Genomic DNA, 25,107 nt, shown 5'->3' with positions numbered 1-25,107 from the left:
TCGAACTCACGAACCACGAGATCATGACCTGAGCCGAAGTCGGACGCCCAACCGACTGAGCCACCCAGGCGCCCCTTGATGTCATTTCTATTGCAGGTGTGGACTGCTGGACAGTGTCCACAATCTTTCTCTCTTCTTTCCCTCCCTCCTGTTCTCAGGGCTGCTTCCAGAAAGCCTTGCACACAGGCTCCAGGCTGGCCTCCTGCCTTCGGGACAAAGGCAGCTTCTCAGCATGGAACCCAGCATGGCGCCCAGCTCATTCCCGGTTCCTCTTTTGCCTCTCCCACCCTCACCCCTCCTTCACTCAGCACTTCCCTTCCCGGGCCTCGGTTTCTCTTGGTCTTTCAAGACTTGCCTCTAGCAATATCTTCCCTAGAAGTCTTCTCGGTTTGGGTGGCCTCTCTCTCTTTTTTTAATTTTTAAAAAAAATGTATTTATTTTGACAGAGAGAGAGAGAGAGAGAGAGCGCGTGCGAGCGGGAGAGGGGCAGAGACAGGAGGACAGAGAGATCCCAAGCAGGCTCCTTGCTATCAGCACAGAGCCTGACGAGGGGCTCATGACCTGCACCGAAGTCAAGAGCCGGAGTCACCCACGTGGCCTTTCTCTTGGCTCTTATCCACCCCCCCCCCCACTCCCCCCCACCCCCTGCCAATTGCAGTCAAGCCTGGCCAACCATTGGGCACCAAGGACGTAGTGCCTGGAGCCCACGATATCTATAGGGGCTCATGGAAACATTTTAATTCACTTTAAAATCAGAAGAGAAAAATGACCTTCGAGGGTCAAGAAGAGGCGTTATTTTTTTTCTCACATGGGAGAAAATAAAGACAGTTGCAGGGCCCATAAAAATCCATTAAATCTCTCTCTCTCTCTTTTTTTTTTTTTTTTTTTAATTTTTTTTTTTCAACGTTAATTTACTTTTGGGACAGAGAGAGACAGAGCATGAACGGGGGAGGGGCAGAGAGAGAGGGAGACACAGAATCGGAAACTGGCTCCAGGCTCTGAGCCATCAGCCCAGAGCCTGACGCGGGGCTCGAACTCCCGGACCGCGAGATCGTGACCTGGCTGAAGTCGGACGCTTAACCGACTGCGCCACCCAGGCGCCCCTCTTTTTTTTTTTTAAATAGAGGAAGACACTCACGGAGGCTAAGTAGGTAGGGCCTGTGAAAAGCCACGATGGGGTCCTGACTGCCATTGCCTCCCATCGCCTTAGTAGACCCAGTAGATGAAGATCTGCTGGGGTGGGGGGGAGGTGGTGGAAATGACCCCCCCCCTTTCCCACCCCCAACCCGGCTGTGTTAGGTAATTTTTTCAGTGACGAATGCCAAGCTTTATCTCTGTAGGGTGGCTGTGAGGATCAGTTGGTGAAAATCCTGCAGGACTACAGAGCCTGGAGCTGTTTCTGGAGCTGTGCAGGATGTGGGCAAGGAGAGAAGCATGGCTCAGTAAAAAAAAAAAAAAAAAAAAAAAAAGCTCCACCGGGGCCTTGATGTCTTTCTTTTGGTAACAAGATGATCTTACTTAGGGGCGCCTGCCGATCTGAGGTCTGTGGGTTGGAGCCCCACGATGGGCAGAGAGATTACTTAAAAATAAAATCTTACAACAAAAATTATCCTTAGGGAGAGAACTGGAAAGGACGTATGCCAAAGTGTTGCAGGGAGGCCAGCCCCGATGGTGGCTTACCCTCTACTTTTTTAACCCGTACTTAGGAGCATGTGAAGGTCAGGTCTGTATCTCATTTTCCCTTTGTGGCCCTGGGCTTGGCACAAGTGTAGCACATAATGAATGAGGGAATTCTCCCATCTCCTGGCACCGCCTGGCACTCCATCAGCACCAGGGCCCCCCAGCCCCCAGAGGCTAAAAGTCGTGCGGCTCCAACCCGAAAGCAGGGCCAGCAGTGGAGCGAACAGAGCCGTAGGGCCGAGACTCAGTTTACCCAAAGTGACGTCTCCGGCAGGTCGTCATGGGGCTAACATCTCCAGCGGTGACAGACACCTTTAGGCACTTCAGAAATTTTAGTTCTGGGCCCCTCTTCACAAACGCTTAGGGGATAGGCCTCCTGTGCTCCAGATCGCTTGATATTTCCCATGGCTCCCGAAGGGCTGGAGTTGTTTCCTTGTTTTAAGCTGTTGGTGCCGGTTAAGTCGTAAACAGTATCAGTCTTGTCTGTCTTGTTCACTGCCCCGCGCCTAAAAGCGTGTTGGCACACAGTAGGTATTGGGTGGGCGAATGAGTCTGTCGAGGGTGACTTCTTCAGCGGATCGCTGGATCCCCAGGGAAAAGCATACAACCCACCTCTAGATAATAAGACCCTGCATGGCCTCCGCACCCTGTAATTTGGATCTCTAGGAATCGCCTTTGTTGTGGGCGACCAACCACACGCGAAGCAAGCACCTGCTCCTCCAGCCGGTCCTCGCGGAAGGACCCCAGGCTGCCGCGCCCCTGACCGCTTCTCGGGGGTCCCTTCTCTCCGCATCCTGGGGAGCTGGGGCCCCCGAGGCGTCCGGGGGCTTGCAGCCAGGGTCCGCCCCAGCGCTTCCCAGCCGTGGTGGCGCCCGTCCCCAGGTGCCCGACGCCCCGCCCGGGGTCAGCGTTCTTCGCCTCCTCGGGCCGGCGGGGGTCCTGGGGCTGCGTCAAGGGCACCCCCAGGCCTCCGGGGGCCGGAGCCTGAGTCACGGCGGCACACGCCTTCCCCTCCCGGCTTCCAGTCTGGGGCCCCCTCCGTCCCGCAGCGTCGGGCCCCGGCACAGCTGGCTCCCCCCGTGTCCACCGCGCGCCCCCTCTTCCCGGCCTGGGTCTCTTCGGCCCCCGCCCCCGGGCGGCTCCCGGGCAGCTTCGCCCGGTCGGAGCCTCCAATGGAGGAGCCCGAACTCCCGGCGCTCCGGGGCGGCTCCCGCGGGAGGGGGCGCGGCCGCCCCCGCGGCTCCACCCTCTCGGCGGGGCCGCGGCCATCTGGGGCCCCTGCCAGTCGCGTCCGCTCTGGGGCCCGCGCCCAGCTCGCGCGGGCGGAGGCAGCCCCGGCGGGGACCCGGGCCTCCCACCGGGCGATCCCCGGCCGGCGCGGGTGCAGGGAGCCGGGCGCTGAGATGCCCCGAGGGGGCAGCGGCTGCGAGCGGAGCCCGGGTGGAAGCGCGTCGCAGCGGACGCGGGCTCCCCTCGCCACTTCGGTGACCCTTCAGGAGCCGGGACCGGAGCCTCGGAGGCGGCGGTGCGGGCCCGCGAGGGCGGCGAGGTCTGTGCTCCCAACGTCCGGGGCGGGCGCCGGCTGCGGAGCCTCGGGCCAGCTCGTCGCCTCCCGCCTCTCCCCCCCCAGCCCCCCGCGAGCTGGCAGGAGGAAATAGCGCGCGGCCCCTTTAAATTTACCCAGGAGCCCTTAAAGGAGCCCCAGGGGCCCCAGACAGGAGTCCCCACCCCGGTCCAGCCCGCGCCGCCGAGCGAGCAGCCAGCCGTCCGTGCGGCCAGCCGCCCCGTGCATGCGCCCCGCGCCCCGGGGCCCCGAGCACCGAGCGCCCCGCGCGGGCCGCCGCCGGCCCCGCGGCCCCGCGCCCCGCCGCCCCGGGGCCCCGCTCCGCAGCGCAGCGCATGGAGCCCGGCGGGGACCACCGGAGCCGGAGCGGCGGCGGCAGGGGCGGCCCCGGGCCAGCAGCGGCCTCGGCACGGGGCCGACGGCTGCCGCCCGCCGGATCGAGCGGCGGCGCGGAACCCGAGGAGGACGACGGCGGTAAGAGCTGGGGCCGGCGGCTCGGGCGGGGGCCCCGGCATGGGGGAGGGGAGGGCTGCGGCTCCGGGCTCCGGGCCCCTCTCCGCCGCCGAACAAAGGGGGGGACGCGGGCAGGGCGGCCGGGGGCGCCACCTGGCGGGCGCGGATCGCGGCTGCAGGGCCAGCGGGGGAGCCCCCCGCCCAGCTCCCGGGGTCCGCCCGCGGGGCTCGGGCGTATTCCCTCCCCCTTAAAGGGCCCCGCGGCCCCCGCCTCAGAGACCAGGCCGAAGGGTCCCCAAAGGGCCTGGCCAGGCGCCATGGGGCGCGCTCTGTAGGCTGTTGGACTTGCGCCCCCGCCCCTTTCTCTTTCAGACTCCCAGGTGGTCTCCCTTATCCGGCTGTCTCTTAAAAGTCTGCCCAGACTATGGGTCGCTTTCGGGGGGCTTTCCCCTAGAGGAGCTGAGCTGGGAACTCCGCTGCTTTAAGTCGCGCTGCTCCTCCCCTCCTGTGGCCTTGCTTGCAGACAGGAATCCTTTTTCTTTTTCCCCATGTTCTTTCTAGGAAAGAGCTTGGCTTGCGCCTCGGGGTGGGGGGGTGGGGGGACCCACCACTACCTTACCCACCGCGGGCAGTTTCTAAAGGGATGGGCTCGCTCACAAAGGCAGATACCCCTCCCGTCCGCGCGTTATCGCCTCCCTTCTTTTCAGAAAATTTTGCCACAATTTGTCAGCTATAGTAGGACCAGCCCGTCCTCCCCGTTCTCTCCCAGAGGACACTGTTTCTGCATTCCCCTGCTGAAGGGTCAGCGCCTTAAGACCTGTGACGGTTCTGTCCAGGCTAGGGAGACTCTGCCCCAATCTTCGAGCTCCCCTCCCAGAAACTCCCCATCCCCTTTTGTTTTTAAAGAATCTCAGCTCCTCCCCTTTTTTGGGCTCTTAAAGGGCCAATCCACCTTAGACTAGCATAGATCCAGCGCTGGAAGGATGCTTAGAGACCAGCTAGCCATCCAGTGCCTTTTCAGACAAAGAGGCTTAGGCCCAGAGAGCCACACGACCTATCAAAGATCACAGAGCAAGTTACCGGTGAAACCATACTGGAAGCGAGGTCTCTGACTTTGAAGCCACTGCTTTTTTTCCTCTGGATCTACTGAAATCAAAACAAGCAAACACCACAATGGTGACAGGAGTCCTATCTGGTCCTGTCTTTTGTTTCTCTGACCCTGAGATTCTCCAGAGGGAGCATGACCACACTTGTCCATTCAGCTTATGTGGCCAGGAAACCCTTTTCTAAATAAAATAGGGTCCAAACTGCAAGGAAGGTGGGGGACCGCTTCGGGTGTCTGCCTGTTTGGCCAAAGGCAACACCACCGGGGTAGTGTGCTGTGCTTGGGCCTCTCCAGTGCCTGCCCCTTGATTGCTGGGCAGTGGCCGGCTCTCTGCCAGAGCAAAAAATAAATCCCCAGAAAGACTTAATGGGCTCCAGTGGGTGGTGGCCACTCCCTTCCGCAGAATCTTCAGTAGCCACTTTGGTGGCCCTCCTGCGGGTCCCCTTGCAGGGTGGTCGGCTCTCCCAGACTCTAGGGAAGTCAGGTCCTAGAAACTCCTTTCCCTGGAGGTGTTGACAGCTTTGTCTTGGGGATCCCTCCCGTGGGTGCCTGTATTTGGGGAACCGACGATGCTTAGCACCCCCCAAAACGGGACTCTCAGAAGGCTGCATTGGAGGCATCATTGGAAAAAGGGGGAAGATCTTTGGGTGGGGCCCTCCTGGCTGGGGCCTCAGACGGGTGGGTCCTGTGTGCAGCCCTGGATGCAGACAGATGCCCCCTTTGTTCTTCTCGCCCCACTGCCCGCTCTGCTCTGGCCGGAACCGCCCCGGCGTGCTGCTCTCCTGGCTTCGCTCTTACAGCCCTCCTCCAAACAGGGTGCCATAGAGAGCCAGCTGCCCGCTTGGCCTTCACCTCATTTTTTCAAAAAAAAGTCAGAGCTCACCCCTCGCATCCCTTCGTTCTTGGCCCTCTCTTAAAGGGTCCTCACTCTTCATAAAGGGGCCAGTGCTTTGACTCCCGCCTCTCCCACACCCCTCTTGTTGCTGTTGCCATCCTTTCCCTGCCCTTGAACGACCCTTCCCCCGCCTCCCTTTCTCTGCAAAATCCCAGCCTGGGTTCTTTCCCTGGAAATCGGACATTGAAAAACTGTCTCCCTTTCCCCCCTCCCCCCCTCTTCAGGGCAAGATCTTCAGCTGGAAGGGGGTGCCTTGGGGTCCTGGGGGAGTGCCCCCCTGCCCTCCTCCAGGGCCAGGGGACCGGCATCTTCAGGCAGGAAATACTCAGACCACTGTGAGGCCCGGGCCTCGAGGCCCGGAAAGAGCCGCATCCCCGGCCGCGACCACCGGCGCTACTACCACGACCACTGGCGGCTGGAGTACCTGATGGACTTCAACCCCGCCCGGCACGGCATGGTGTGCATGGTGTGCGGCAGCTCCCTGGCCACCCTCAAGCTCAGCACCATCAAGCGGCACATCCGCCAAAAGCACCCCTACTCCCTGCATTGGAGCCCCCGGGAGAAGGAAGTCATCAGCAACAGCTGGGATGCCCACCTGGGGCTGGGGGCCTGTGGAGAGTCTGAGGGCCTGGGGGCCCAGGGGGCTGAGGAGGAGGAGGAAGAGGAAGAGGAAGAGGAGGAGGAGGGGGCCAGCCTGCAAGCTTGCCCGCCCAAGGGCCCAGGTAACGCAGGACTTGGAGAGGCAGGGGCCGGGGTGGCAGGTGGGGCCGGGCCCGGGGCCCGGGTGGGGCCGCCTCCGCAGCCAAGGAACGGATTTTCCCGAGCCGGTCACTGCTCTTTTTTGGGTGGGGTCTGCTTACTGCCCTTAGGGTACAATACTGGGGGTGGGACAGTGAGGTGAGGGGGTCTCCCGCATCCCCCCCGAGAGAGATTCGGCGTTCTGCGGATGTGGCAGGTTCAAGGAGACTGGAGGTGGGGGGATGGGCAGGGGGGAAGGCTGGGAGGAGAGGGTGCTGGAAAGGTCCGGCCTGACAGTGAAGCCCGGGGAAGGGGCCAGAATCTGGGTCTCCGGGAGGAGCGGGTGGGGCTTCGGGTTTGTGTGCGGGCAGGTTCGGAGGTGAAGGAGTCAAGGCATGGGGGGAGAGGGCGAGAAGGCCGAAGGTTAGGCAGAGTCCGAGCGAGGGAGAGGCTTGTGGAGGACCTGGCTGCCGCGGGGAGCTCCCTGGATCGCCAGCATCTCGGTTCCTAACCTCGCTCCGACCCTTTCAGGCAAAGCCCCAGCTGGTGAGGGCGGCCGATGCCAGCGGCGAGGGGGCCCAGGGGCACCCCGGGCTCGGCGTCGCCGCCTGTCAGCCTCCCGGAGGGCCGGGGGCAGCAGGGGGCTGGGGGCCCGGCGGCTGGAGCGGAGGCTGAAGGAGTCCCTGCAGAACTGGTTCCGGGCAGAGTGTCTCATGGACTATGACCCTCGGGGGAACCGGCTGGTGTGCATGGCCTGTGGCCGGGCACTGCCCAGCCTGCACCTGGACGACATCCGTGCCCACGTGCTGGAGGTGCACCCCAGCTCCCTGGGGCTCAGCGGCCCCCAGCGCAGCGCCCTGCTGCAAGCCTGGGGAGGCCAGCCCGAGACACTGTCTGAGCTCACTCGGTCCCCACCAGGTGCGAGGCCCATCCCTGGGCCGAGACCCCCCTCCCCCATATTAGGGCTGCAAAGTGGGGCCTGTGGCCAAAACCGGGAGGGACTCCTCTCCACACCCACACTCACCCACCCGCAGACAGGCACACACCCCCCCACACCCACACCGGCTGGGGCCTCTAGACAGGGGCTGGGGTGAGGACCCCTCTGCGTGGGTGAGGGCAACCCTGCCACCAGGCTGAGCCCCTCTCCCTCACCCCTTCCCCAACAGACGACGACCTCGTCCCCCAGGACCTGACCAGAAAGAGCCGGGACCCCGCCCCCACTGCCGGAGCCCTATCCTCTCAGGATCTCAGTCCCCCAGACGTAAAAAAGGAAGAGGCTGGCGGGGTCCCTGAGAGGCCCGGGCCGGCAGAGGAGGAGGAGGAGGAGGAGGAGGAGGAGAAGGAGGAGGAGGGCGAGAGGGTGGGGGTCCCGGGCCGGTCGCCGCGGGGCCGTGACCACCGCCGCCGCTACCAGGAGCGCTGGCGGCTGGAGTACCTCATGGAGTTGGACGGCGGCCGGCGCGGCCTGGTGTGCATGGTGTGCGGGGGCGCGCTGGCCTCGCTCAAGATGAGCACCATCAAGCGGCACATCCGCCAGCGCCACCCGGGCTCCACACGCCTCAGCGGGCCTGTTAAGGCCCTTATCGCCCAGGAGTGGAGCGAGCAGGCCGCTCACCTGCTGGCCCTGGGGCTGCCCTGCCCCGAGTCCCCCAGGGACCCTGCCGCCCCCGGCACAGCCGCAGCCTCCGAGGAGGGGGGAGGGGAAGAGGAGGAGGAGCCGGAGGAGGAGTGGTGGGGTGAGCTGGCGCAGGGCCAGAGCAGGTGGCGCGGGAGAGTGGGGGCAGGGACCCGGGCCAGGCAGGGAGCGAAGGCTGGGAGTGCTGGGGTGGAAGGGGGTGGGGAGAGCGGAAGGCTGAAGGGGAGGCCGGGGAGGATGGGCCCGGAGGGCCGAGGCGGGCGGTCGTGGAGCCGAGACCCTGGACGCGGTCGGCTTGCCCTCCGCCGGCTCCAGTGCGGTCCTTTGTCCCTTCCCAGGCGACGTCCCGCTCTCCCCAGGGGAGCCGTCGGAACGGCCCGCGGAGGAAGAGGACGACGACGAGGACGGCCAGGAGCCCGGGGGACTCGCCTTCCCGCCGCTGCCCCCTCCGCCGCCGCCGCCGCCGCCTCCGCCCCCGCCCCGCAGCCGAGAGCAGCGGCGGAACTACCAGCCGCGCTGGCGGGGCGAGTACCTGATGGACTACGACGGCAGCCGGCGCGGCCTGGTGTGCATGGTGTGCGGGGGCGCGCTGGCCACCCTCAAGGTCAGCACCATCAAGCGGCACATCCTGCAGGTGCACCCCTTCTCCATGGACTTCACGCCCGAGGAGCGCCAGACCATCCTGGAGGCCTACGAGGAGGCGGCGCTGCGCTGCTACGGCCACGAGGGCTTCGGGCCGCCGGCTCCGGCGCCGCGCGACGGCGGCGCGGACCTCAAAGCGGGCGCCATTTGTCGCGCGTAGCGGGCTCGCGGGGCGGCTCGGCCCTGTGCTCGGCCGGCCCTCGGGCCGGAACACCCAGCTTCCCGCGGCCCTGACCGCCGCAGCTGCCCCCCCGCTGGCCGGGCCGGGCGGAGATAGGAATTGGGTGGGGTCGCCGGCTTCCGCTTGGTGCCCAGGAGCACCCCCCGGGCCGGTCGGTGCGCTGCGGGAAGCGCGCGCTCGCTTCGGATCCGGAGCCCTGGCCCTCCCCCGCGCTGGGCCCCACGTTTCCCGAAAGGCCACCTTGGCCCTCCGAGCGTGTGCACGTTGGGTTTCCAACCCCAGCCCCGCGCCGGGCCGGGGTGGGGGTGCCGACAGTCAGTATTAGGGCCCCAAGGGTTGGGGGGGAGGGCAGGAAGGCCGCGCCGGCGCCGTCCCTGGGCGGGGGCCCAGTTCCCCGCGGAGTTGCACGCGGGCAGGCACGGCCCCCGGGGTCGCGGGCGGCTGCCGCCGGGGCCTCATTGGTATTCGCGGCCGCTCGGAGGCCAGGACTGCGGACGAGGGCTTCCAGCGGGGGGCGGGGCGGCGGGGCTCGGGAGCCCCACCCCCGGGCGGCGAGGACACCAGGGACCGCGGGCGGGCGTCCCGGAGGCGGGGGCGGAGCTGGGCTGGGGCTCCGGCAGCTGCGCCAGCCTCCCAGGCGGGCTCTGGGGACGGTGCGCCCCGCGGCCCCTCCCGCCTCCTCCGCTCCTGCCACGCCCTCCCGGGCCCCGATCTTGTAAAGGGATTAGCACTTTTCTCCTTTGCTCCTCTCCTGCTCTGAAGGCCTCCGTTTCCCCCTAAACTCAGTCAGGCACTCCTGCTCTATCGTCCCCGACAGTCCGAGCCCGGGGCACTGGAGGTCCCGGCAGTTGGCGTTCTATTCCCGTCCCTCCCTGTCCCCCTTTGTACGCGGTGGACGTGCCACCCATTCTCAGCACCCAAGGGCCTGGGGCCGGGCCTCGGCCTTCCTTTCTCTAACCCGCGGCAGCGCCAGGCCCGGTGGGGCCGGGAAGGGGCCCCGCGATCTCCCAGGCAGGTCCGAGTGGGATGTGTAGATTCATTCTCCTGTGGAGAACAGGTGGCCCCGAGATCAGGCCCTTTTTGCTCTTTGTATTTTATTTTGAAACTGTATTTAATGCTTTTATATGAAAGGGGGAGGGGCGGGGAGCGAGCTGTCCCATTCACCCTTATGTGCAAATGTCTTATTTATTATACGTGTATCAGAGATAAGCTGTGAGGTGGTGGAGGAAGGACCTACAGGAAGGAGTGAGGACAGAGGTGGGGCTGGGGGACCCCAAACATCCCACACTAATGTGTGACCCTCCTCGGGGGCCTGTCCTCAAGTCTCCGGGCCCCAGTGTCTGCTCTTCACATAGCCAGGCCGGTTCCTTTGGTCTTAAAGCCTGAGAGCGGGGAGGTGAGTGGGCGGACTTGAGGGTTGGGTCTGGAGGTGGAGGGGCCCTGGCACTTGGGGCCAGGGTCGGCCTCTGTGGGTGGGTGGGAAAGCCCAGTGCAAAGAGGAAGCCCTTCCTCATCCCAGCACCCCCAGGCCAGAGCCCAAGGTTCAAGTGCCTCAGGCCCAGTCCCCTGGACTCTTCCTGATTGGGAATTGGATTTTATACCATGGATTTTATAGCATTTTTATATAATTCAAGATTGTCAAAGCTGGAAAGACCTTGGAGATCAACCAGTACCTGCCCCCTTAGCCCCTTTCCCAGATAAGGTAGTGAAGTACAGAAACTGAAATGATCACACAGCCAGGTAGGAACAGTATAGAACTAGAATGGAAATCCCGACTCCCAATTCAGTGTTGTTTGCACTACACCACACTGCCTCCCAGTCTCTGTAAATTCGTACAATTTCTTTTCCCACTAGGCCTGCCAAAGGATGGCACATGCTGGGTGCTGCAGGCCGTTTCAGTGCAGTCGTGACCTGGGGATGGCAAAGAACTGCACGCCTCCTGGGAATGAGCAGTCTCCAGGCCACCACAGGCCTCAGCTCCGGGGTTTGGGTGGCAGTCTTCATCAGAACCCCACAAGTGGGGCTAACACCTGTCCCACGGCCTCTCCAGTAGGGCAAGGGCTCTGGTAGTCTCTGGGTTTTGTTGCAGATGCCACCAGCGATTCAGGAAATCCTGCATGAGCTGTCGGTTGACTGAAAAGTGAATTCCCAGTGTGTTTGAAACTCCCAGGGTTTTTGAGACAGTATTAAAAGCTTGAGAACAGGGATTGCAGATGGCACCAGGCTGGGCACTGCCATTCTTTTATTTTCCTTCGTGCATGTTGTTTTCAGATCCAGAACGAGTATTTTACCACTTTTACTACTCTGCCTGTTCAGAAACAGTAGGCAAAGTGGGGTGACCTATTCTGGTCACCCAAGCCCGCTGCCCAAGTTCAGGTCAGCCAGGACAGAGAGCTGGTTAGGAATGGCTTTTCCCCTTGATAGGCAGGGAGAGAGGCCTTAGGAAGACAGGAGTCAAAGTCTTCATCAAGAGGCAGCCCCAAGCACTCCAGGGGTTCTCAAAGTGTGGCCACGGGACCGGTAGCTTCAGCATCACTTTAGGAACCTACTAGAAATGCAAATCCTTGGGCCCCACCCTGATGAATCAGAAACGGGCGGCACCCAGCAGTCCTTTCTGATAAGCCCTCCAGTGATCATGAAGCTGAAGATCTAAGCCCCAGTGACCCGAGTGCCACTGTAGTGATTCCTGCTTTGACGGCGGCCTTGGCCTCTTGGGTTAGGGGTCAGGGGGGTTAGGTGGTCCTCCTCTCTAGGTGCCTCCTCCTTGCCTTGGGAAGTCTGACATGAACAGGTGAAGTTTCTTCATGAAGTTTTTGTTAATGGTATGCTTGCTATTATGGCCAATATGTAAATGTTACTCTGAATCCATATTTATATACCATGTTAGTGACATTACTCGAACATTTGTATGTGTATTTGTGAAGTTGTTTGCATCAGTTATTTTTTAAAAATTTCAGCCTAAGTTTTCTAAGAGGTATGTTGAATAAATTTTTAAAATCCAGCGTAAGGGTCATGGCAGCCTTAGTTTTGGGGGAAGAAAAAATCTGAAGTGATAACAGTTCTTTCAGCAAAGACCTAATGTATGTAGTTTCCGCTTTCCATGGTGACTCAAGCACATTGTGGCTCTGATTTATAGGCTGCTTCATGTTGCAGACGGGAAACCCTCCTAGGTTGGTGTGAGGCCGAACTGGGACAACAGACCCTCTGGCCCCTCCCACTCCTCATCTTCCTAAGGTCACCTCTCAGAGGGTCTCCGTGATCTTTCAGAAACCAAATGCACAGCTTTGCTCTACTATGGAAATTCTGCAACCTTGGGAACTATGACCAGTATCAACTAGTAGGTGCTTTTTAAAGCCTCAAAAGTGGAGTGGGGATGGGGGCCGGTGGAAGCCTGGTTCTTACTTTACCCAAACTGTGTATAAAGAATAAAGTTAGCAGAACGACACCGCAGTCACCGTGTTTTTTTTCTTTCAATTTTTTTTATTAATAACACATCAATTTGCAGTTTTACAGGAACCAAGATTCAAGTTCCTTAGGTGCTACTGTATTTTTATGTTGCACGCACATACACGCACACACAGTTTCATTAGTAATATTTCACCTATGGGTTTTTCTTAAGAAAAAAAAAAAAAAAAAAACAACTCCTGTGTGGCACAAAGATCTGTCCAATTACCTAAATACAGCAGTAACAAAACAAAACAGCTAGGTGTGGAGGCTTCCAGTGCAGAATAGGGTCCTTTGGAGGGGAAGCCCAAAAAGTTGATCAGTGCACTGACTTCCTGGGAGGGCATAAGATAGGATGGAGAATATGTTTCTGACTCCGACATGAAATCAGCTTAAAAGTTCAAAAGGAAAGAGGGCTAAGAAAACAGGAAAATGGAGTAAGGCAAGGGTACCTTTTACCCATCTAAATGCTGAAGTAACTTCTCCAAAACAGTAGAAAGAAAATTTCCACTACCTTCTACAGAGTTGCACTGCTTTGGGACCGTCAAACACTATAGCCCTTACTTTAAAGTCACCAGCGCACATTCCCTCATGACTAGGAGTTTACAACCTGAAGGAGCTCAGACGACTTTTCTTTCAAGGTGACCGAATTTTCATGTTGGAAGGGGACAAAGACACTGATCGGTCTCAACAGGAATCAGATTCCTGATCGCCCTCCATCTGATGTCGGTCTGGGTTGTTCTGTTAGCTTTCAATTGTGCACGGAGTCCATCAACACAAGCTGGCCCTGCCTGGTCGCCTTTACCTAACGCTTCGGGGAAAGCACTCTCAGAAGGAGCACCCTGGGCCATGGCAGAGGCGCTAAGACATTTCGTGCGCCTGAAGCCGAAGGAGCCTCAAACTGTCACACACACCCGTGAACTAGCCTCAAAGTCAAAGCTCCCCGTGAACCACAGAATGCACTTCCTTACACTAACCTGTGGCTTCTCCACCACAGACACACACAATCTCCTCTCAAGCCAGCTTGGCTTTGGTGCTTAGGGTAAGATGACGAACACGGGGTAAGGATGTGGCATGGGAAGGAGGAAGCTGCAGAGAAAAGACAAAAGCAAAAAAGGCCTTTTGTTTCTGTATTCACCTCTTGAGAATGTTTCCCCCCCATGGACTGAGACAGGATTACAATAACTCAACACCTGAGGAGCCCACATGCAGATTATTTTTTTTCTCTAACAAGTTTACAGCAGTTACAGACATTTATTTCATAATAAGAAAAGTACAACCATATTTATTAAACTCGAGGTGAGGTGGGCAGGGAAGGAGGAGGAAAGCACATTCAGGAATGAGTTCTCAAACTAAAGCTCAGAACCGGTGCCCACAAGAAACGACACAGACACCACCCTCCCAAATGGCGGGAACTTTCCTTTCTAGGGATGAGCGGGAGAGGGAGGGCCTTCACAGTCCCACTTTCCGGTTCCAACCTTGGTTACCAGATGGCATTCTGGGAATCAGGAATGCACACTATCACCTACAAGTTATTCATAGACTTGAAAGTTCTATCATTACGTGAAGAAGAGGAATGTTAGGAGCAGCCGCTCACACTGTGGGGCAGGAAGATGGGGTCAGAGAGCTGCCAAAGACCCGTGGGAAGGAATCCCACTCTTGTCCCCGGATAATTTCCTCATAAGTTAATCATCATTTCTTAACTTAAAAATAAGGGTAAAACTGACGGGAAGCTGCGTTAAGACTAGTCCTTGAACACTGGATAGCAGAATCCAAGAGCAGTGCTTTATCTTTCATTTTCTCCTTGACCTCCAACCTCTCCCCTTTCAAGCTCCAAGTAAAAGCCCCACCACCATTAAGGTACGATTTACCCTATTAGATTCTTTCTTTATTCTTTTGGGTCCTAAGACATCAGTTCTTTTTTAAGTCCAACAATTCTTGTGCTTGATACTGAGGGTAAAGGGAAAGGAGGGGAGAAAACACCAAATTAAGAAAAAGAAGCTTGGAATGCAGGCTCGAGCTGACATTGAGCACGTTCCTTCATAGTACAAGTAATAACGTTATAACTATTAAGTGGTGTTTTAGTAACTGTTGCATTTCTGGTTTCCATGTACTTATTCTGCCTTTTTTTTTGCGATTCCTGGGAGTTTTGCTTGTATCCTATTGAAGAAAGAAAAAAAAGAAGGTGAAAAGACAGACATTGGTTCTATGTTTTTACTTTAACAGTGATACCGGAAGACAGTCCTGAACTTGCTGGAGCACTGTGGAAACTTACCCTCCCATTCCCAACAGGCTTACTCTGGATGAAAAGAGGCAGGGGCCGAGGCCGGTCCAGGACGAGATGAGGGGTCCACAGAGATCTGTCCCCTCTCCCTGCCACCATGCCAGCTCCCTGTCCTCTTTCACTGCTTGCACCTCCTGGCTCCTTCCCTGGGGGTTCCAGAGGAGAATAAGGGGTATCTGGGCATAATGCCTCCTATGTTCTCCACACCGGCAGTGCAAGAGCCCATTTCTCTGGGAATGCGAGGTTACCCACTAGTGCCCCAAAGGAACCGAGAGTCAAGGGTCAAGGTGACATATAAAAAGACGACAGGAGCAGGCGACGGTTCCCAGCCCCTCACCAGACACCAGAGCTACCCTTTATTTTGTGCATCAAGGTTACCCATCACTAAGATCATTCACACACCTCTCAACCAATGTCAAAGCCACTCCAGCAAGGACTAACCAAGACATCAGGTTTAAAAGCTAAGCTATGACCATCTTTCCCAATGAGGAGTGAATAGCAACCAGATACAAATTTGTGCTAACTGTCCTTGCCTGGTTTTAGCTCCACTGTATACCTAAAAAAGCGAAAGAGCAAGTAAAGACCCTGGCATCAAGCCCAAGTTGTGTGCACAGAGTCGGCTTCCACTTATCGAAACTAGAAAAAGCACTAAAATCTGGGATGTGAAAGGGACTGGAACTGGGGGTGGGGAGAGCACAAAAGAGAAACAACTGCTTTTGATGTTTTGTTCCTTAAATGTCTGAATATGGAAAAATGTTAATATTTTAATTAAAAGTATGGGTTCCTTAGTGTTTACTGTAAGTCATTTAAAAAACTCCAAAAAACCCCAAATGGTTCCTTGATAGAGGGAGTCATAAAAATGTCTACCAGTATTTTATTACTACTTGATTTTTATATTAAATTGGTTTAAGAAAACAGAAAACGGGGATTTGGTAGTTTTAGGAAAGAGGTAGCTTTGCACCTTGAGTGATTTCTTTAGTAAATCTCTAATTTCTGAAAAGAGAGGGAAGAGTTTGGCTTAAAATTGATACATGTGAAAGTACATGCATGTGAGCTGGCAACCACAAACATTTAAAGGCCAATTCAAAAAGGCAAAGGTTCTAATTCCATTGATTCTTTTTAGTCTAAGACACAAAGGATATTTTTTTAAGGAAGCAGATGAAATAATTTCTAATAAAATCAAACTATTAACTAACATTTTTTCTTCAGGGTGAAAATTACTTTCTCTGAGTCAGTATTTTACAGAGGAGGCTAAAATTAATTGGGGAAAAACACACATGTCATAATAAAATGTGGAACTTAAGCATACTTACTTTTCAACAATTGACTTGGTCTGATCGCGGGCGATGCCAACATAGTGATCAATCTGGGTCTTTAAGGAAGGAAAGAGACTCAGTTACGGCAACACACAGATTAACAATTTCCCTGAAGGTAACGTTCTGTTGTCCAGTTTAATAATTAAAAAAAAAAATAGTAATGCATACTCTGCGAAATGAAAATGCCCCGTTTAAAAAAATATATTTTAAAAACTTAAGGTTTCAGGGGCGCCTGGGTGGCTCAGTCGGTTGAGTGTCCGACTTCGCTCAGGTCACGATCTCACGGTCCGTGAGTTTGAGCCCCGCGTCAGGCTCTGTGCTGACAGCTCAGAGCCTGGAGCCTGCTTCAGATTCTGTGTCTCCCTCTCTCTCTGGCTCTCCCCCCGTTCATGCTCTGTCTCTCTCTGTCTCAAAAATAAATAAATGTTAAAAAAAAAAAAAATTTAAAAAAAAAATTAAAAAAAAAAACAACTTAAGGTTTCAGAATTTAAATTATGCCACAAACACCTCATACTCTGTTGGAAGTAAAAATCACTCATTTCTTTTGCTAAGGTCTTACTTGCTAGGTGTTTCCTTTAGAGACACTGGAGTAAAGCATTTTCTGAATACTAGATACAGTCTAATTTATACTCTGTAATCACAAACGTGTTTTGGCTCCCACGTAAGACTAATTCATTTAATACCAAAAGGCATAAATAAAGTCTGTTGATGGATGACAACCTACAAAGAAAAACCTTCTCACATTCACCAAGGCTCTGCACACGGCATTCCACAATGCAAACATCTTTCCACACCGATGGGATTCCCATAATAGCCTTGACAGTTTAAATTTCTTTCCAGATACCAGCTTTTATTTACTTAAGCATTTTTTCCAACTTAGTTTTTTGCACAGATAATGCATTCACCTGATTAAAATTTGAAAGACACAGCGAGGCACAAAAATAAGTCTCCTTCCTACCCTTTTCTCTCTTCAACATTCAGTTTTTTTTGGTATAGGAAACCACTATTACCAATTTCATATATGCTCCTGACTTATAAAATCAGACTGCAGAAATGGGTTAGAAAATGGTTGCTCCAAACTTTCGATGCCTAAAACGTGAACCAAAACTAGTCATAATCAATAGGCTTATCCGATTCAAAACAGATACGTGCTTACCTTGTACTTCTCATAGACAATTGGAACACTGAAAATGAGCAGTTCAGCTGTAAGAGAATCACAGGACACGGCAGGTATAAATGTGAGGCAGTCAAAAAGACCCAAGACTCAAGTAATACACACCATTTTTCCTCAGGAAATACAGGGAAACCTGAATCTTCAATATGAGAAATCCTACCTAGAGCCCTCAATTAAGGACAGTTAGCTATAGGGGCGCCTGGGTGGCTCAGTCGGTTAAGCAGCCGACTTCGGCTCAGGTCATGATCTCGCGGTCCGTGAGTTTGAGCCCGCATCGGGCTCTGTGCTGACAGCTCAGAGCCTGGAGCCTGTTTCGGATTCTGTGTCTCCCTCTCTCTGACCCTCCCCTGTTCATGCTCTGTCTCTCCCTGTCTCAAAAATAAATAAAACGTTAAAAAAAAAAAATTAAAAAAAAAAAGGACAGTTAGCTATAGGTACACAAGCTGCCTGCCTTCTTTGTATTACAAATAATTTCCAAATTATGAAAATGATTTCTTCTTTAAAAATATTTATTTTTGAGAGGGGGGAGGGGCAGAGAAAGAGAGGGAGAGAAAGAATCCCGAGTAGGCTTTGTGCTGACATGGGGCTTGATCTCATGAACCATGAGATCATGACTTGAGCTGAAATCAAGAATCAGACATTTAACCAACTGAACCAGCCAGGTGCCCCGAAAATGATTTTTATAAGATCCCCATATTTAAACCAAAGGCAGACAACTCTCCTTTACTTCTGTTTGGATACTTCTTTATAGTTGGGATCTTTCAATAAACCTGTGGCCACAAACATAGGTTCTGTCAACATCCAGTTCAACGTTTATGGATGTTAAAGGCTGGGCCGCGTGCAACGAGTAGAGGCACGCTGGGCATTCTCTTTGCTCCTACTTTTACCAGTCACAGATGACCCTTGACACTGTGGATATTAGGGGCACTGATACCCCGTGCAGTCGAAAATCTGCAGACAACCGCTGATCCCTCACCCCCAACTTTACTCCCAGCCTACTGTTGGCCAGAAGCATTACTGAGAACACAGTCAATTAACACGTATTTTGTATGCTGTATGTATTCTACACTGTATTCTTACGACAAGACTAAATGTTAGAAAATCCTAAGAGAAAATACATTTATAAATAATACTGCACTGCAAAAATTCTACGTATAAGTGTTATGATCCATGCAGTTCAAACCTGTGTTGTTCAATGGCTAACTGTACTTCCAAGAGCATGGAGACATTTTCCTTGTCACCTTACCAAGAATCAGAAGGGTGATTCCATTGAAAACGGCACCAACATAGGTCATCAGCCACATGAAGACAGCCAGCTGGGAAAGCCAACATCAGAGGGTTAAGCAGGAATAATCATAATGTAAAATTTAGGTTAACTGATGCCATTCTCGTCTTGCCAATTGAGTCTGCATAAATTCAGTGATGTATACCATCAATAATTTCAAAATGAGGGTTACTTCATTTGCACCATACATTTGAAGGATGCATCAGACAATTCTGTAGTTCTCTTAAGCTCAGAGTGTAACTGTATTTCTGCCAATTACATTCTCCTTGTTCTGAAGTTCTCCAGGTGCAGGAGACCCTTCCTCTTGACTCCTATCCCCATTTCACTTCTGTCCCAAATACAGGAGACAAGAAGCATACATTTATTTTTGTGTGCGAGGAAACCCTGTTTACTGTTTTTCTTCTGAATTATAATTTAGTCCCTGGTTCTCCTCAGTCTCACCACCAAAAGCTGTAGAAACAACTAACCTTCAAGGAGTCAACCAAATCTTCCACCAGAAAGAGACGAATAATGAGTTTCAGGGCCCTGTTGATGTGCACCATGGCAGCGTTCACGTAATTATGGAAAGCTTCTGAGGACAGGGTAATGTCTACATCCAGGTAGGCTCTTCCAGAAGAAGAAACAACAGTCATACATTTGACAAGAAAAAGAAGATCTCTTTCTGTTAGGAGAGCAGTTCTTTAGAGCGCGATACCCCCCCCCCCCCCCCAGGGCGCATTCTGGAAATCTGTAGGGGCATTTTTTGCTGTCACGGGGTGAGGAGAGGACACCTTTGTCCTTCAGTGGGCAGAGGCAGAGATGCCAGATGTCTGCAAAGTGTGGGATGTTCTTACACAATAAAGAGTTGTCCTACGTCCTGCATAACTTTCACTGCCTCACAGGATATTCATGAAGGCGTGAACCCATTTATAATTATCAAAAGCCCAGAACATATAAAAACAAGGTATTTTCCCCATAGTTTTAACACATCCTGAATTTTTTAATACTGAATTTTGTTCATGCTAAACTTTACTGAGATGCTTTACTATTTTGAAAAATTACCTCTGTACTGGAGATTATACATCTAACTGCAAGTTCCTGATGTCTGTATTTGTTTTGTGCGTGTAGTCATGTCCAAGCAGTTTAATATTGACTAGATACATATTATTTTATTATAAATAGCTTATCTTATTCCTTTATATTATAATTATAGTCTATTTTTGAAATTTTGTTTGTAGATACCTATGAATCTCACTTGAAAATGATAAAGGAGGCATTGTAAAGTATTTGTTAACAAAAAGGAAGGTGCAGATACTGAGTTTACTAGGGTAAACGACTAAAGAAAAAGGCAGAAAGACCTGGGTTTGTTTCCATCTATTTCCAGATGCACTACAGAACTGACACGTAACCATGTGCTCCTAACTTGTTCATTCACTCAGTACTTACTGAGTGCCTACTGAGTATCAGACCCTCTGCTATGTGCTGGGCACATCAGGAAAGAGAAGGCTGCTTTTGCCTTAAAGAGCCTACAGTCTTCGAGAAATAGAAAAGGAACAGGCATGCTTACTTTTTGTATTCAGGAAAATATGTACAACCAAATACAAAAATAACAAAAACTGGATGTTGTAATAATCCATACAACTTAGCAATACACATTTAAAATCCACGACACTGTCATGCAAAAGAGGAAAACCCTGCTAAGACAGCTGAGCTTGTGGCAAAAGAGTAAAATTTATTCACTCACTGAACACCTACTGATTTATTAAAACTAACTTGCAATAACTTTTTTAATGCCACATACAGTTTAAATTATCTGCTCTATTTTCACTAAGAGAAAATAAAAGCACCAGAGCTGCAGCCAGACACCTATTCTGTCACAGTCCTGAGAGGTCACAGTAGAGTTTCTTTCCTTATTAAGAGAGGGGTTTTGAAAAAAACCGTTATTTGCAAATGTTAAAAATGTTTACAGACTAAGATTTTCAAAAGGAAAAGTGTGAGGAAAACATTTGTTAAAATCACAGCACAATGAGGAAAGCTAGCAAGTGGATTCTAAAAATGCATGACCTACTGATCTCATCAAGACCTGCTCCCAGTATTAAGAAAACCAAAGGAAAATTAAAAAGGAAATCAGTAACAAAACTAAGAGCAAACACATCAAATTCTGGTATCGCCTAGAGTGCAGGCTCAGTATCTAGATTTCAAAGTTGCTTTAGGATTTAGCTGCGTGGGGGGCGCCTGGGTGGCACAGTCGGTTAAGCGTCCGACTTCAGCCAGGTCACGATCTCGCGGTCCGTGAGTTCGAGCCCCGCGTCGGGCTCTGGGCTGATGGCTCAGAGCCTGGAGCCTGTTTCCGATTCTGTGTCTCCCTCTCTCTCTGCCCCTCCCCCGTTCATGCTCTGTCTCTCTCTGTCCCAAAAATAAATAAACGTTGAAAAAAAAATTTTGAGAAAAAAAAAGATTTAGCTGCGTGGAAGCTTAAATATGTCCTCGGGACTCCATGTAACTGAGTGCTGTCCTGGAGGCCCTGCTCTCTCTACCCTGCTCAGGAATTCAGACTGTCTTCTTTGTCCTTAAAGTGTAAGTTTGTCAAAAAGTTCTTGGCCACTTTTTAAGTGACAGGTTTTTAGGTGATGGTTCATGCAAGTGATCAGCTGCATTCGGCCCTATAATTCTTGACTCTGTCAGGTTTGAATTACAGACCTGACCGGCCTCAGCAAACCCCCTTCCTAAAGTTTACAGTGTTACTTGTGATACTTCAACTCACTTGAATGGATGGCCCTCTTCTGATTTCTGTACAGCTTGGATGACAGACTTGTAGACCCTGAAGCTGATGGTGACAGAGAGAAGAGCCAGGATGAGGTAAGAAACCACACTGATGACACTGAAAGCTGCCAGGGAGAGCAGCATGATCAGTGTGGTGCCAAAGACAAACCCAGTCTTCTTCACATCTCGCCAGAAAATCAGATCGTGCACTGCCGAAAGAAAAGGAAACATAGGTTACATGCGGCCACGTGGCCAGCACCGCTCTTTGGTTGTGTCCTGCATACCTGAGAAGCATCATACTAGCATGCAATTGCAGGCACACCCCTCTTTAAGAGAGCCTGATACATGAAAACCAAATTATATCAGAAGTGATGATCCACACTGCAAAAGGTTCCTGTGGTTTCTGGACAGGTTCATAAAAACTAGAAACTTATTTTTTTAGAGATGGCTACTGAAGTACAATGGGGTAAAGTGTCATTTTCTTTAAATGTTTCAGCAGAAAGGATGTACAGCAAGTGTGATAAAGTGTTGATAACTGTTGAATAAATCAAGCAAACCATGCCAATAAATTATAGTTTGGTCACTGTAAAACCAAAGCTAATGTGTAAATTGGGCCGGGCCAGAGAGAGTGATGGATAAAAACAAACCAAACTATTAGCATTAGTTACAACGAAATATACCAGTCTCTCTGTTAATCTGAAGAGAACTCAGGAAGGATTATGGGCAGGGGACCGTATCATTATCTAAACCATAATAGCTCTGAGGGCGCCTGGGTGGCTCAGTCAGTTGTGTCCGACTTCTGCTTAGGTCATGATCTCATGGTTTGTGGGTTCGAGCCCAGAGCCTGGTGCCTGCTCTTGATTCTGTGTCTCCCTCTCTTTCTGCCCCTCCCCCAACTCAGGCTCTGTCTCTCTCTCAAAAATAAATAAACATTAAAAAAATTGGAAAAAACCCCAATACCTCTGCAAATGAATGGGGCCACTATTAATAACTGTAATGAAACAGGTATAAACCAAGGTTGTCTTAGGCAAGTGGCTCTTATGGCAGGGGACATCCAAATTGGAAAAATCTAAGTTCTTCTATTTACAGACACCTCAAAATATGTATGTAAAAGTTGCTAGCAATTATCTCCTATCTAGCAATGACACTACATTTGAATTTCAATCTGTGAAGGTTAATTTCAACACTAATGGCCCTACTGTAGGATTCTTCTGTTTATAAAGAACAGTAAGGGCTTTGGAACTGGAGACAGGAGTTTAGAGTCCTGGTAATTTTTAGTTGTATTGTCTTAACTGACCTTTCTAAACCTTTATTTTTTCTTTGGTAAAATAAAGAAAGTAGTATCTAGTTCTTAGAGTTGTTTTAAGGACTATATAAGGCTAATGCAGTAGAATGCTTAGCACTGTAAATGACACACAATAAACACTCAAATTTTAACTACAATCAAAATACGGTAGGCCGGGAAGACTGTGATTGAGGGTAAAATGAACTTGAATCTGTTCAAGTGGGCCCCCTGGTACCTAGTTCTTCCCATCTTCAAACACAATACTCTCCTCTGAAGCCTAACCTTGCCAGAGCCAAAGGAACCTAACTTGTAACGTTCACACTAAAGATTTGCTGATTGTACAGAAGAAGTAATCACTGGTTCAGAGATTCCAGCCGAGGGATGTGACACTAGGAGAGATAAGAGGTATTATGACTCCTGATGGGAAGCTGAGAGTCCCAGGTAATGACATTGCAAAGGAAGAGTTGGGAGGCAAGTCAGGCTCACTTGATTGGACAGGAAAGCTGAACAGAGTGCTACCTTCTTAGGAGAGCAAATACTAAGCTGGATTCCTACAGTCAGCATCCAAGTACATACATGTCACAGTTCCTAAGACCACAAGTACGGTTTCAACATAGAATGCTTAGGAATGGAACAAACAGGCCACGTGCCTCGTGGTGTAATGCACGGAGGACACAACATCACTTCTACGATACTCTTGCCAAAAACACAGAACCTCAATCTAGTAAGAAAACAGCAAACTAAGATCGAGGATTTTACAACAACATGGATGGATTTATAGGGTACACTAAGTGAAGTAAGTCAGACATAAAAGGGAAAATACCATATGATTTCGCTCATATGTGGAATTTAATAAACAAAAAAAATGAACAAAGAAAAAAGAGACAAACAAACAGCAGACTCTTAAATACAGAAAACAAACTGGTGGTTGTCAGAGGGGAGGGGGTGAGGCGGATGGGTGAAACAGGTGAAGGGGATTAAGAGTACACTTATTGTGATGAGTACTGAGTAATGTACAGAATTGCTGGATCATATTGTACACCTGAAATTAATGTAACATTGTATGCTAATTGTACTTCAATAAAAAATAACAAAAATTAAAATAGAGTGAGGCAGTTTCAAAGCACAAATCCAAATGTGATCAAAGACTGAATGCTGGATAAAGGGGTAAAAATAGCTATAAAGGACACCTCTGGGACAACAGACAAAATTTGACTGCAGATTACGTAACTGACAAAAGTACAGAGGACCCTTGAATAACACATGTTTTAGCTGCATGGGTCACTTACATGTGGATTTTTTTTCCCAATACAGTATAGTACTTGTAAATGTATTTTTTCTTCCTTTTGACTTTAATAACATTTTCTTTTCTCTGGCTCACTTTATTGTGAGAATACAATATATAATACACATAACATACAAAATATGTGTTAACTATTTATGTTATTGGTAAGGCTTCCAGTCAATAGTATGCTATTAGTAGTTAAGTTTTTGGAGAGTCAAAAGTTATATGTGAATTTTTAACTACATGGAGGTCAGAGCCCGTTAACTGTGAGGTTCAAGGGTTAACTGTATTGTATCAGTGTTAAATTTCCTAAATTTGGTAAGTGTACTGCGGCTATGTAAGACAAAATTTTTGCTCAAAAAAACAAAAATAAAAACAACCAACCCCCCCCCCCCCCCGCCACATTTCAAAGTCAGGGTGTAAAGGGGCAGGATGTTTGCAACCAGCTCTCCTATGGAGAGAGGGACGCAGTGATAAAGCAAAAGTAGGCAAATGTTAACAACTGGTAAACTAGAGCGCAGGTTATATGGGAGTTTTTTGTACTATACGTGCATTGCTTTAAGTTTCAAATGTTTGAGGGGTGCTTGGGTGGCTCAGACGGTTAAGGGTCCAACTTCGGCTCAGGCCATGATCTCGTGGTCCATGAGTTCGAGCCCCGCGTCGGGCTCTGTGCTGACAGCTCAGAGCCTGGAGCCTGCTTCGGATTCTGTGTCTCCCTCTCTCTCTGACCCTCCCCTGTTCATGGTCTGTCTCTCTCTGTTTCAAAAATAAATAAACGTTAAAAAATATTTTTTTTTAAGTTTCAAATGTTTGAAAGAAAGAGAAAAAAGAAAGAAAAGCTTACAGGATAAGACTGGAGCCCACAAAGAAAAAGACCTGGATGCATCACAGAAGGAAAGAGGGGTAATGACACTAGCCTATATGCAAACCTAGATGAACAAAAGCCACCCTGTCCTCATGAACCTTACTGCCATCTGCTGGGAAACTGGCATAAGAAACATTCAAACCTGCAATAACACATGTGAGTGGTGCCCCCTAGAGGTGTGCAGTATATAATCTGCACAATAGTATAGAAGGCCCTGGGCTGGGCCTTATAATCAATGGTAGAATGGGAAAGGGACACACTGATTAACGGCAGGGGATAACAGAGGGGAAGTTAGCATAAGCTGGTTAATACCTCAAACCTGTCTGGGATGCTCTTCCTCCACAACTTCACGTGACTTGCTCCTTCCCTTTTGGGTCCTGGTTCATGGGCTACTTCCCCCAGAATGCACACGCTACCTAACCTCCCCTTCCTTTGATCACGGTCCATCTCCTTATTCTGCTTTATTTTTCTTCAGAGCACAGATCACTTTATTTACAGCAGCTCTTCAGATCTGTTATTGAATGCTTAAAACA

General features: G+C 51.5%; 2 protein-coding genes and 1 long non-coding RNA gene across 7 annotated transcripts in view; 2 read left to right on the top strand and 1 right to left on the bottom strand.

Moving 5' to 3' along the window:
- The first annotated feature begins 3,545 nt into the window (after nucleotides 1-3,545).
- On the top strand, nucleotides 3,546-12,339 carry ZFTA (zinc finger translocation associated). Its single transcript, XM_043581496.1, has 5 exons — nucleotides 3,546-3,718; nucleotides 5,922-6,419; nucleotides 6,967-7,353; nucleotides 7,602-8,171; nucleotides 8,410-12,339. The coding sequence occupies exons 1-5, from the start codon at nucleotides 3,580-3,582 to the stop codon at nucleotides 8,871-8,873; spliced, it is 2,058 nt and encodes a 685-aa protein (XP_043437431.1). The 5' UTR covers nucleotides 3,546-3,579; the 3' UTR covers nucleotides 8,874-12,339.
- Nucleotides 12,340-13,454: 1,115 nt separating this feature from the next.
- Nucleotides 13,455-25,107, bottom strand: part of RTN3 (reticulon 3) — a 60,076-nt gene continuing 48,423 nt past the window's right edge. For all 5 annotated transcript variants that reach the window (XM_043581495.1, XM_043581489.1, XM_043581490.1 and 2 more), the window contains 6 exons: nucleotides 21,141-21,348; nucleotides 18,865-19,003; nucleotides 18,359-18,428; nucleotides 17,095-17,141; nucleotides 15,936-15,994; nucleotides 13,455-14,498 (listed from right to left, as the gene is read on the bottom strand). In XM_043581495.1, the coding sequence (XP_043437430.1) occupies nucleotides 14,453-14,498; nucleotides 15,936-15,994; nucleotides 17,095-17,141; nucleotides 18,359-18,428; nucleotides 18,865-19,003; nucleotides 21,141-21,348 (569 nt within the window). In that variant the 3' untranslated portion in view covers nucleotides 13,455-14,452. The remainder of the gene's footprint in view (nucleotides 14,499-15,935; nucleotides 15,995-17,094; nucleotides 17,142-18,358; nucleotides 18,429-18,864; nucleotides 19,004-21,140; nucleotides 21,349-25,107) is intronic.
- On the top strand, nucleotides 15,936-16,603 carry LOC122483931. The gene is made up of 2 exons (XR_006297500.1): nucleotides 15,936-16,157; nucleotides 16,416-16,603. It is a non-coding gene; the product is annotated as an uncharacterized LOC122483931 (long non-coding RNA).

Source organism: Prionailurus bengalensis, chromosome D1 (genome assembly GCF_016509475.1).
Source record: "Prionailurus bengalensis isolate Pbe53 chromosome D1, Fcat_Pben_1.1_paternal_pri, whole genome shotgun sequence".
Lineage (NCBI taxonomy): Eukaryota > Metazoa > Chordata > Mammalia > Carnivora > Felidae > Prionailurus > Prionailurus bengalensis.
Note: the sequence above shows the minus strand (reverse complement) of the source record. Positions and strands in the feature narration are given on the sequence as shown.

Excerpts from the sequence above, each read along its gene's own strand:
- ZFTA (XM_043581496.1), top strand. The coding sequence starts at position 3,580 with ATGGAGCCCGGCGGGGACCACCGGAGCCGGAGCGGCGGCGGCAGGGGC. Across the intron at positions 6,420-6,966 it reads TTGCCCGCCCAAGGGCCCAG|GCAAAGCCCCAGCTGGTGAG; the intron begins GTAACGCAGGAC and ends CGACCCTTTCAG. Across the intron at positions 7,354-7,601 it reads GCTCACTCGGTCCCCACCAG|ACGACGACCTCGTCCCCCAG; the intron begins GTGCGAGGCCCA and ends CTTCCCCAACAG.